Source organism: Oncorhynchus masou, chromosome 28, assembly GCF_036934945.1.
Source record: "Oncorhynchus masou masou isolate Uvic2021 chromosome 28, UVic_Omas_1.1, whole genome shotgun sequence".
Lineage (NCBI taxonomy): Eukaryota > Metazoa > Chordata > Actinopteri > Salmoniformes > Salmonidae > Oncorhynchus > Oncorhynchus masou.
Window position 1 is genome coordinate 35,853,854 of NC_088239.1, and position 13,282 is coordinate 35,867,135.

The 13,282-nt window shown below is 43.9% G+C and overlaps 1 protein-coding gene across 1 annotated transcript in view; it reads right to left on the minus strand.

The window, feature by feature from the left end:
• The window catches only part of LOC135517537 (supervillin-like), a 109,762-nt gene that overhangs the window by 17,734 nt on the left and 78,746 nt on the right, over nucleotides 1-13,282 (minus strand). The window contains exon 21 of the mRNA XM_064941934.1: nucleotides 4,486-4,622. Within this exon, the coding sequence (XP_064798006.1) occupies nucleotides 4,486-4,622 (137 nt within the window). The remainder of the gene's footprint in view (nucleotides 1-4,485; nucleotides 4,623-13,282) is intronic.

The window sequence follows — 13,282 nt, forward strand, 5'->3', positions numbered from 1 at the left end:
CAAATCCATGGGCATTGATATGGAGTTGGTCCCCCTTTTGCTGCTATAACATTCTCCACTGGAAGGCTTTCCACTAGATGTTAGAACATTGCTGAGGGGACTTGCTTCCATTCAGCCACAAGAGCATTAGTGAGGTCGGGCACAGATGTTGGGCGATTAGGCCAGACTCCACGTCAGCGTTCCAATTCATCCCAATGGTGTTCGATAGGTTGAGGTCAGTGCTCTGTCAAGTTCTTCCACACCAAACTCGACAAAGCATTTCTGTATGGACCTCGCTTTGTGCATGGGGGCATTGTCATGCATTGTCATGCTGAAACCGGAAAGGGCGTTTCCCCAAACTGTTGCCACAAAGTTGGAAGCACAGAATCATCTAGAATATCATTATATGCTGGAGTGTTAAGATTTCCCTTCTGGAACTAAGGGGCCTTGCCCGGACCAATAAAAAAAGCCACACACCATTATTCCCCCTCCACCAAACTTTACAGGGTGCACTAAACATTCGGGAAGTTAGCTTTTTCCTTACATCAGCCAAACCCAGATTTGTTCGTTGGACTGCCAGACGGTGAAGTCTGATTCATCACTCCAGAGAACTTGTTTACACTGCTCCAGAGTCCAATGGCGGCGAGCTTTACACCACTCAAGCCGACGCTTGGCATTGCACAAGGTGATCCTAGGCTTGTGTACGGCTGCTCGGCCATGGAAACCCATTTCATGAAGCTCCCGACAAACATTTCTTGTGCTGACGTTGCTTCCAGAGGCAGTTTGGAATTCGGTAGTGAGTGTTGCAACCAAGGACATACAATTTTTACGCACTACACAGCACTCGCCGGTCCCGTTCTGTGAGTTTGTGTGGCCTAGTCGTTTCCACGTCACAATAACAGCACTTACAGTTGACCGGGGCAGCTCTAGCAGGGCAGACACCTGACAAACTGGCTTATTGGAAGGGTGGCATCTTATGACGGTGACAAGTTAAGTCACTGAGCTCTTCAGTAAGGCCATTCTACTGCCAATGTTTGTCTATGGAGATCACATTGTAGTGTGCTTGGTTTAATACATATGTCAGCAACGGTTGTGGTTGAAATGGTTGAATCCACTAATTTGAAGTGGTGTCCACATACCTTTGTATATATAGTGTATATGTGTCTATGAAGTGTGTGTATAGACAGTACAGACATTATGTGAATAGAAAAGGTGGATACAGTAGTAGTTATATAGGATGAGCCAAGACGAGAATACAGTATACTGTATACATGCACTGTGTACAAAATATTACGAAAACCTAAAAACAGCCACAATTCATCGGGGCATGGACTTTACAAGGTATTAAAAGCGTAACACAGGGATGCTGGCTCAAGTCCATAGTTGTGTCAAGTTGACTGGATGTTCATTGGGTGGTGGACCAGTATTGATACACACAGGAAACTGTTGAGTGTGAAAGACCTAGCAGTGTTGCAGTTGTTGACACAAACCGGTGTGCCTGGCACCTACTACCATACCCCGTACAAAGGCACTGCAATATTTTGTTGTGCCCAATATTTTGTTGTGCTCTGATTGGCACACATACACAGTCCATGTCACAAGGCTTAAAAGTCCTGTGACACCAGGTGCTGTAGATTAATTTCTTCAGCCTCCTGTCGGTGTGAAGGGACCATTTCAGGTCCTCGGTGATGTGCACAACTAGGAACTTGAAACCTTTGACCCTCTCTACCGCGGCAATGGAGGCGTGCTCTCTGCAGTTTCCTGTAGTCCACGAAAAGCTCCTTCATTTTGTTGATGCCGAGGGAGAGGGACAGGGAGTACAGTAGGGGGCTGAGCACGCATTCCTGTGGGGCCACCTCTGCCACTCCCCCGAATCAGAGTGGCAGCGGTGTTGTTGCCTACCTTCACCACCTGGGGTTGGCCCGTCAAGAAGTCTATGACCCAGTTGTACAGGGAGGGGCAGACCCAAGCTTAGTGATGAACTTGGAGTGCACTGTGGTGTTGAAGGATGAGCTGTAGTTGAGGAACAGCATTCTTACATAGCATTCTTACATAGGTATTCCTCTTGTTGAGGTGGGATAGGGCAGTATAATGGTGATTGCGTCATCCATGGATCTGCTGGGGCAGAATGGAAATTGTCATGGGTCTAGGGTGTCGGGTAAGGTGGACGTGATACAATCCTTCACTAGCGACTCAAAGCACTTCATGATGACAGAAGTGAGTGCTATGGGGGCGATAGTCATTTAGTTCAGTTATCTTCACTTTCTTGAGTACAGGAACAATTGTAGACCCCTTGAAGCAAGTGGGGACAACAGACTGGACTAGGGAGAGATTGAATGTCCGTAAACACTCTAGCCAACTGGTTTGCACATGCTCTGAGGACACGGCTTGGGATGCAGTCTGGGCTGTTAGCCTTGCGAGGGTTAACAAGCTTGAATGTCCTACTTACGTCAGCCACGGAGATCGGAAGCACAGCCCTAGTAAGCGCCAGGGGCCCACTTTGGCGACTCTGTGTAGTCTTCCTCGAAGCCGGCAAAGGTGTTTAGCTTTCCCGGGAGCGAGGTGTCAGTGCTCTCAACACGGCTGGTTTCCCCTGTATAATCCATGGTTGTATGGAGTCCCTTCCACATGCGTCTCATGTCTGAGCTGTTGAAATGCGACTCCACTTTGTCCCTGTACTATCGTTTTGACTCTGATTGCCTTACAGAGGTCATAGCTGGTCTATTTGTAGATGCCCATTTTCCCAGTCACCTTGCTGTGGTTAAATGCTGTGGTTCGTGCTTTCAGTTCCCAGTCTGCGTGATCAAACAGTCTTGAAGCGTAGATTCCGATTGGTCAGAGCGACGTTGAACAATCCTTTCCATGGGTGCTTCCTGCTTAAGTTTCTGCCTATATTCAGTGAGGAACAGGATAGAGGTGTGATCTGATTTGCCGAAAGGAGGGCAGGGGTGGGCCTTGTAACCATCCCGGAAAAGAGAGTAACAAAGGTCAAGAGTGTTCTCTGCATGTAGCACAGGGGATGAGACAATATCATTCTGGGAGCGTTTTCCTCGGGGGGGGGGTTGTATGTTACTGGGCTAGTCTACTTTACTGTCCAGGGACTGAACGTCAGCAAGAAATATACTCAAAAGCGGTGGATGGTTTGCTCGCCGCCTGAGCCTGACAAACACCCCACTTCTCCAGCATCAAAGTTTTGGTGTAGCACCCGGGATGAATGGGGCTACCTCAGGAAGTCTAGACAAAGAAACCAGGTCAGGAAAGTCAAATTTCTGGTGGGTGACCGCAATCTAACATCCAAAAAGTTATTTTCAAAAAGTAGGTAATAATACTAAAAACATTCAGGCAATTAATGTAAGAAATAACACAGACAAAAATTGTGCAAAGTTGGCTAGGAGCTAAAAACAGGGTGACCATGTTTGTCAGCACCATCTTTTCTCAAGAGCAAAATAGTCAAATGTAGCAAGCTAGCAGCAACCAATCGAATTTGTTCTGCCCTAAACCAATCAAATTATTTCTGCCATTAGAACAAAGTGGACTACACTTTATGTCAATCTGCTTGGGGTTTTATCGTCTGAATTATAGTTTTTTTTAAATAGAACTTTAGAAGGAAGTCTGTGTTCCTCCTGGCCATACAGAGTTCAGTTGAGCAGAGTATGTTTAAAACAATGGCTCTAGGTCTGGGTTGATGTGTCACTGTGTGGCTTCCTGTTACTGCAGCTCCTCTCTCACACACCCACACTCACACACACACACTCCTGTGTTGCTAGCTCCCACAACAATGCAGTACATTAATCAAAAATAACAAGCAAAATAGTATTTACTTCCTACACGTGATGTAACACACGCCTAATAAAAACAAAGTGCCTTTAAACCTCACTGATAGATTGTTACTCGCATTCATCTACGGAGTATAGAAACATACCTAATGTAACTACGCTGAACAAAAATATAAACTAAATATGTAAAGTGTTGGTCCCATGTTTCATTAGCTGAAATAAAAGATTGCAGAAATGTTCCATATGCACAAAAGGCGTATTTCTCTAAAATGTTGTGCTCAAATTTTTTTGCATTCCACAGGCCACAACCAACAGTCTGATCAACTCTATCCGAAGGATTTGTGTCGCTGCATGAGGCAAATAGTAATCACACCAGATACCGACTGGTTTTCTGATCCACGTCCCTACCTTTTTTTAAAAGGTATCTGTGACCAACAGATGCATATCTTTATTCCCAGACATGAGTGACTTCCTTATTTCACTCAGTAAAATCTTTGAAATTGTTGTGTTTATATTTTTGTTCAGTATGAATAAGACAGCACTGAGCAGCAATACTTACAATATATGTATGACAACATTGGTGCATGTGTTTTGATTAGTGTGTCTGATAAGCCTGTACTTTTATCATGCTACCCCTTGCTCATGAACCCGAATTTTCCTCTAGGGACAATAAGTTACTTATAACACCAAGAGCAAGAAGACTGAATGAAAATTAACATGGCAGACTCACCTTGGCCTTCTCGATGACGTTGGCAAACTCTCCTGTCCAGACAAAGCAGTGATGGGGTGTGATGAGCAGAAAGCAATCCCCACTGTTTAGAGAGGACGCTCTGGGCTCCACTAGTCTGGTCTGGATGTGCCGTCGGCCTGGTTATTATAAACCAGACAGAAACAAACACAGACAGAGACAGATAGGCATATATTATCAAATGCTTTTATCTTGATCTTAACAGCATTTAAGAAGAAATCATTAATTGAGTTGTTAACAGGGTTCGGGTCAAAATAGTGCACTATATAGGGAATATGGGTGCCATTTTGGACATACCCTAATGGTGTATTTAAGATTAGAATACCACTTGGTTGGTTTTATTGGATTTGGGCTGCATGGAAGAGGTTTAGAGAAGGAACCAAAACAACCACACCAAAAAATACCAAAACATCCTCCGGAAAAGAAAGGACACCCGTCAAGAGCATCCTTCGTTGCTTTGTGTAAAAATGCCAATTAGGCCACAGCAGCACTAGGAAATGGGTTACTACACTGTGACAGATGTGGCTGCAATAAGCAGTGCAAACAGGCACAACGTACACAATCCTTTCTTCTTTCCCCAGACAAGAAGACAACAAGGACAAAACAATAATATAATTTCGTCAATTAGCATGCAACAGCAGACAGACATCTGCATCCCAAATGGCACCCCATTCCCTTTAATCCCAAAGGGCTCTGGTCAAAAATAGTGCGCTATATAGGGAATAGGGTGCCATTGAGGATGTAGCCAACGTTTTGCTGCTCACTGTGCTTTATGGTTTGCCTTAGCATGCTTGTTATAGGCTACAGTCTCCTTGATACATGGAAGAGGAAGATGTTTTTCCTGCCCTAAATATCTGTCTAATCTAGGCGAATGACCTCTCTGATGACTGGCTGCATCCCAAATGGCACCGTAATTCCCTACATAGTGCACTGTTCACAAGTAGTGCACTACATAATGAATAGGGAGCCATTTGAGACACAGCCTGAGATATTTTTCTCCTCAATGTGACGCGACTGTCAAAGAACACACTGCCTTCCTTCTTTGTGAGGATGAAACCATTATCAGACTACTACACAAAAATGATTACTCCAGTCCCTTTGTTGTCATTGTAAGATGATCTACTATGAGACTGTCTGTTACTTTGTGTGAAATGTGTTTGGAATTCCAGCTCAGATGTATCCTCTAAACTGTTGCGTTTAAATGTAGCATTGTTGACCTGCATGTCTCTCCAAAGAACTACTAGCAAATTGCAGTGGAGGGAGTGCGTGGCTGGTTTCAAGGCTGTTTCTTTATTTAACCTGGACTTTGATAGGGAGTCATGCTGAGATCAAGGATTATTTTACAGATGAGCCCTGTAATTATAGAAATACAAATGAATAAATATAAAAAGCAAAACAGAGAACAAAGCAATCATAGAAAACAAAAACACTCTTCATTCAAATTATGCTCAACAAGAAAAATGCTCTAGAGCAGTGGTTCCCAAACATTTTATAGTCCTGTACCCCTTCAAACATTCAAGCTCCAGCTGGGTACCCCCACTAGCACCAGGGTCAGCGCACTCTCAAATGTGTTTTTTTGCCATCATTGTAAGCCTGCCACACACGTTACAGTTATTAAACATAAGAATGAGTGTGAGTTTTTGTCACAACCCGGCTCGTGGGAAGGGACAAAGAGCTCATTATAGGACCAGGGCACAAATAATTATAGAATCATAATAATAAATAATGAGAAGGATGTGCTTGAAAGGATGCATAAATCTGCAATGTTGGATTGTATTGGAGAGAGTCTCAGTCTTAAATAATTTTCCACACGCAGTCTGTGCCTGTATATAGATGTCATGCTAGTGATGGCCCAGAATCTACTCTCACATAGGTACTTGGTTGCAAAGGACATCAGTGTCTTAACAGTGCGATTTGCCAAGGCTGAGCACAGCCCAATCCAGAAATCTGGCAGTGGATTCTGATTAAATTACATTTTCACAGAACCGCTTGTTGCAATTTGCATGATGCTCTCTTGTTCAGATATCGGTAAATGGACTGGTGGCTGGGCATGAAAAGGATAACGAATCCAGTTGTTTGTGTCATCCGTTTCAAGAAAGTGCCTGCGTAATTGCGTACCCAACTCACTCAGGCGCTTCGTTATATCACATTTGACATTGTCCATAAGCTTGAGTTCAATCATACAATAATGGAAAGACCTGTATGTTGTCTTTATTAATGCAGAGAGAGCTCCAACTTCTTATTCATAGCCTCAATTTTGTACCGCATTTTGAATATAGTTGCTGAGAGTCCCTGTAATCCTACATTCAGATCATTCAGGTGAGAAAAAACATCACCCAGATAGGCCAGTCGTGTGAGAAACGTCATCATCATGCAAGCAGTCAGACAAGTGAAAATGATGGTCAGTAAAGGAACTTTAAGCTCGTCTCTTAATTTAAAAAAACGTGTCAATACTTTGCACCTTGATTACCGGTGCAACTCTGCATGTTGTAAAAGCGTTATATGGTCGCTGCACATGCAAGATGGCGCCGACAGAGATGGTCGTCTCGCTTCGAGTCCTAAGGTAACTATGCAGTATTTCGTTTTTTTAATGTATTATTTCTTATATTGTTACCCCAAGAAATCTTAAGTTGTATTACATACAGCTGGGAAGAACTATTGGATATAAGAGTGACGTGAACTTACCAACATTACGACCAGGAATACAACTTTCCCGAAGTGGATCCTCTGTTTGGACCACCACCACCCAGGGCAATGGATCTAATCCCAGAAGCCGACCCAAAACAACGGCACCGCAGAAGGGAAAGACAGACCGGCGTCCTGGTCAGGCTCCGTAGATGTGCACATCGACCACCGCTCCCGAGTATACTACTCACCAATGTCCAGTCTCTTGACAACAAGGTAGATGAAATTCGAGCAAGGGTTGCCTTCCAGAGAGACATCAGAGATTGTAACATTCTCTGTATCATGGAAACATGGCTCTCTCGGGATATGTTGTCAGAATCGGTTCAGCCACCGGGCTTCTCCATGCATCACGCCGACAGAGATAAACACCTCTATGGGAAGAGAAAGGGCGGGGGTCTATGCTTCATGATTACCGACTCATGGTGTAATCATAACAACATATAGAAAGTCAAGTTCTTCTGCTCATCAGACCTAGAATTCCTTACAATCAAATGCCATCCATATTACCTCCCAAGAGAATTATCGTCAGTTATCATCACAGCTGGGTACATTCCGCCTCAAGCAGACACCAAGACCGCCCTCAAGGAACTTCACTGGACTCTATTTAAACTGTAAACCATGTATCCTGAAGCTGAATTTATTGTGCTGGGGATTTTAAAAAGCAAATTTGAGAACAAGGCTACCTAAATTCTATCAGCATATTGATTTTACCACGCGTGGGGGTAATACACTCAATCACAACTACTCTAACTTCCACGATGCATACAAATCCCTCCCCCGCCCTACCTTCAGCAAATCCGACCACAATGCCATCTTGCTCCTACCGTCTTACAGGCAGAAACTCAAATGATGTACCAGTGACTAGAACCATTCAGCGCTGGTCTGACCAAACGGAATCCACACTTCAATGTTGGTTTGATCACGCGGACTGGGATATGTTCCGGTCAGACTCAGACAACGACATCGATCTATACGTTGACTCGGTGAGTGAGTTTATAAAGAAGTACATTGGAGATGTACCCACTGTGACTATTAAAACCTACCCTATCCAGAAACAGTGAACGGATGGAAGCATCCGCGCAAATCTGAAAGTGCGAACCAGGTCTGTGAATATGCCTGAACATAAACAGTTGAGTTATTCCCTCCGCAAGGCAATGAAACAGGAGAAATGCTGGAACAGGGACAAAGTGGAATCGCAATTCAACAGCTCAGCCACGAAACCTATAGGGCAGGGTCTACAGGAAATCACGGACTACAAAAAGAAAACCAGCCACGTCATGAACACCGACGTCACGCTTCTAGACAAACTAATCACCTTTGTCCGCTTTGAGGATAATACAGTGCCACCCTTGCGGCCCACTAACAAGGACTGCGACCCCCCTCCCCCCTTCTCCGTGGCCGATGTGAGTGAAACATTTAAACGTGTTAACCCTCGCAAGGCTGCTGGCCCAGACGGCATCCCAAGCCGCGTCCTCAGAGCATGTGCAGACCAGCTGGTTGGTGTGTTTACAGACGTATTCAAATCGCTACATATCCCAATTTGCTGCCCCCACATGCTTCTAGATGGCCACCATTGTTCCCGTACCCAAGAAGGCAAAGATAACTGAACTAAATGACTACCGCCCCGTAACACTCACTTCTGTCATCATTAAGTGCTTTGAGAGACCAGTCAAGGATCTTAAATCACCTCCATGCTACCCGCCCACCCTAGACCAATTTCAGTTTGCATACCACCCCAACAGGTCCACAGACGATGCAATCGCCATCAGTCTGCCCTATTTTAATTATAATTTTTTATTTAACCTTCATTTAACTAGGCAAGTCAGTTAAGAACAAATTCTTATTTACAATGACGGCCTAGGAACAGTGGGTTAAATGCCTTGTTCGGGGCAGAATTACAGATTTGAACCTTGTCCACTCGGGGATTCAATCCACCAACCTTTCGGTTATTGGTCCAACGCTCTAACCATTAGGCTACCTGTCGCCCCGATCCCATCTGGACAAGATGAATACCTATGTAAGAATGATATTCATTGACTACAGCTCAGCATTCAACAGCATAGTACCCTCCAAGCTCATCATCAAGCTGGAGGCCCTGGGTCTCAACGCCGCCCTGTGCAATTGGGTACTGGACCTTCTGAAGGGCCGCCCCCAGGTGGTAAAGATATGAAACAACATCTCCACTTCGCTGACCCTCAACACTGGGGACCCACAAGGGTGGGTGCTCAGCCCCCTCCTGTACTCCCTGTTCACCCAACGACCGCATGGCTATGCACGCCTGCAACTCAATCATCAAGTTTGCAGACGACACAACAGTAGTGGGCTTGATTACCAACAACGACGAGACAGCCTACAGGGAGGAGGTGAGGGCACTCGGACTGTGGTGTCAGGAATACAACGTCTCACTCAACGTCAATAAAACAAAGGTGATGATCGTGGACTTCAGGAAACAGCAGAGGGAGCTCCCCCCTATCCACATCGAAGGGACAGCAGTGGAGAAGGTGGAAAGTTTTAAATTCCTCAGCGTACACATCAGACAAACTGAAATGGTCCACCCACACAGACAGTGTGGTGAAGAATGTTCAACAGCGCCTCTTCAACCTCAGGAGTCTCAGAAATGTGTCTTGTCACACAAAACCCTCACAAACTTACAGATGCACAATCGAGAGTATCCTGTGGGGCTGTATCACAGCCTGGTACGGCAACTGCACCACCCTCAACCACAAGGCCGCTACCATCCAGAAGGCGAGGTCATTGCAGGTGCATCAAAGCTGAGACTGAAAAACAGCTTCTATCTCAAGGCCATCGGACTGCTAAACAGCAATAAATAACTCAGAGGCTGCTGCTTTCGTTGTCTGCTTATATGCCCCCTTATCTTACGGCTCTGACTTGGTGTACAGGGAGAACACTATCAGAACGGTTTATGTTCTGAATTCTGTAGCTGTACATTTCAAAAGTACTGAACAAATAGTTATATTGACTACGCCCGACCAAGCTTGCTCATTAATGTCTTAATCGAAATCACGGATTTCCTCTCATCCGCTCATCGTCCCCTTTAGCCATTGTTTGTACATCTCAATTGTCAGTAGAAACCACATTTGTTTAAGCAAGTCAGCCATATGTGCGCGTGTCAGTGTTGTGTGTAAATTGACTATGCAAACAATTTGGAATTTCCAACACATTGTTTCTTATAAAAACAAGAAGTGACGCAGTCAGTCTTTCCTTAACTCTTAGCCAAGAGAGACTTGCATGCATAGTATTAATATTAGCCCTCTGATTACAATGAAGAGCAAGATGTGCGGCTCTGTTCTGGGCCAGGTGCAGTTCAACTTTCTTTGCAGCACTTGACTTATATGACTGGACAATAATCAATATAAGATCAAACTAGATCCAGCAGGACTTGAATCAAAATGTTTTTACCACGACAATTTACAATCTCAGGTAACACCAAGTAATCTCCTACACTTGTTCAACAGTCTCACCATTCATTACTAGATTCAGCTGAGGTCTAGCACTTAGGGAATGATTTGTACCAAATACAATGCTCTTAGCTTTAGAGATGTCCAGGACCAGTTTTTTACTGGCCACCCATTCCAAAACAGACTGCAACTCTTTAGTAAGGGCAGTCACTTCATTTGCTGTGGCTGCTGATGCATACAGTGCCTTGCGAAAGTATTCGGCCCCCTTGAACTTTGCGACCTTTTGCCACATTTCAGGCTTCAAACATAAAGATATAAAACTGTGTTTTTTTGTGATGACTCAACAACAAGTGGGACACAATCATGAAGTGGAACGACATTTATTGGATATTTCAAACTTTTTTAACAAATCAAAAACTGAAAAATTGGGCGTGCAAAATTATTCAGCCCCCTTAAGTTAATACTTTGTAGCGCCACCTTTTGCTGCGATTACAGCTGTAAGTCGCTTGGGGTATGTCTCTATCAGTTTTGCAAATCGAGAGACTGACATTTTTTTCCCATTCCTCCTTGCAAAACTGCATTTGTGAACAGCAGTTTTCAGTTCTTTCCACAGATTCTCGATTGGATTCAGGTCTGGACTTTGACTTGGCCATTCTAACACCTGGATATGTTTATTTTTGAACCATTCCATTGTAGATTTTGCTTTATGTTTTGGATCATTGTCTTGTTGGAAGACAAATCTCCGTCCCAGTCTCAGGTCTTTTGCAGACTCCATCAGGTTCTTCCAGAATGGTCCTGTATTTGGCTCCATCCATCTTCCCATCAATTTTAACCATCTTCCCTGTCCCTGCTGAAGAAAAGCAGGCCCAAACCATGATGCTGCCACCACCATGTTTGACAGTGGGGATGGTGTGTTCAGAGTGATGAGCTGTGTTGCTTTTACGCCAAACATAACATTTTGCATTGTTGCCAAAAAGTTCAATTTTGGTTTCATCTGACCAGAGCACCTTCTTCCACATGTTTGGTGTGTCTCCCAGGTGGCTTGTGGCAAACTTTAAACGACACTTTTTATGGATATCTTTAAGAAATGGCTTTCTTCTTGCCACTCTTCCATAAAGGCCAGATTTGTGCAATATACGACTGATTGTTGTCCTATGGACAAAGTCTCCCACCTCAGCTGTAGATCTCTGCAGTTCATCCAGAGTGATCATGGGCCTCTTGGCTGCATCTCTGATCAGTCTTCCCCTTGTATGAGCTGAAAGTTTAGAGGGCGGCCAAGTCTTGGTAGATTTGCAGTGGTCTGATACTCCTTCCATTTCAATATTATCGCTTGCACAGTGCTCCTTGGGATGTTTAAAGCTTGGGAAATCTTTTTGTATCCAAATCCGGCTTTAGCCTTCTTCACAACAGTATCTCGGACCTGCCTGGTGTGTTCCTTGTTCTTCATGATGCTCTCTGCGTTTTTAACGGACCTCTGAGACTATCACAGTGCAGGTGCATTTATACGGAGACTTGATTACACACAGGTGGATTGTATTTATCATCATTAGTCATTTAGGTCAACATTGGATCATTCAGAGATCCTCACTGAACTTCTGGAGAGAGTTTGCTGCACTGAAAGTAAAGGGGCTGAATAATTTTGCACGCCCAATATTTCAGTTTTTGATATGTTAAAAAAGTTTGAAATATCCAATAAATGTCATTCCACTTCATGATTGTGTCCCACAGTTTTATATCTTTATGTTTGAAGCCTGAAATGTGGCAAAAGGTCGCAAAGTTCAAGGGGGCCGAATACTTTCACAAGGCACTGTATATGGTTGAATTATCAGCATACATGGGCAAACATGCTTTGTTTAATGCCAGTGGTAGGTCCCTGGTAAAAATAGAAAAGAGTAGAGAGAGCAACCCTGTGGTACACCACACTTTACGTGTTTTACATTAGAGAAGCTTCCATTAAAGAAAACCCTCTGAGATATATTAGATAGATAGGTCTGAATCCATGATATGGCAGAGGTTGAAAAGCCATAACACAAAAGTTCTCTCAACAACAGGTTATGGTGAATAATATTAAAGGCTGCACTGAAATCTAAAAGTACAGCTCCCACAATTTTCTTATTATCAATTTCTTTCAGACAACCATCAGCCATTTGTGTCCGTGTAGTACAAGTTGAGTGCCCTTCTCTATAAGCATGCGGAAAGTATGTTGTTAATTTGTTTACAGAGTAATAGCATTGTATTGGTCAAACAGGCTAATGCTAAGATCTGGCAGCAAGCTGATAGGTCTGCTGTTCGAACCAGTAAAGGCCGCTTTACCACTTTTGCGTAGCAGAATGGCTTGAGGACAAAGACTTTCCTCTCGGCTCAGATTAAAGACATGGCAGATAGGAGGGGCTATAGAGGCAGATCCTCAGTAGTTTTCCATCTAAGTTATATATATATATTTTTTACAACACCTTTATTTAGCTAGGCAAGTCAGTTAAGAACAAATTGTTATTTACATTTACCGCCTACCGGAGAACAGTGGGTTAACTGCCTTTTCAGGGGCAGAACGAGAGATTTTTACCTCGTCAGCTCAGGGATTCCATCCAGCAACCTTTCGGGTTACCGCCCAATGCTCTAACCACTGTTAATGCCAGGAGGTTTGTCATTATTAATCAATAACAATAATTTTCCCC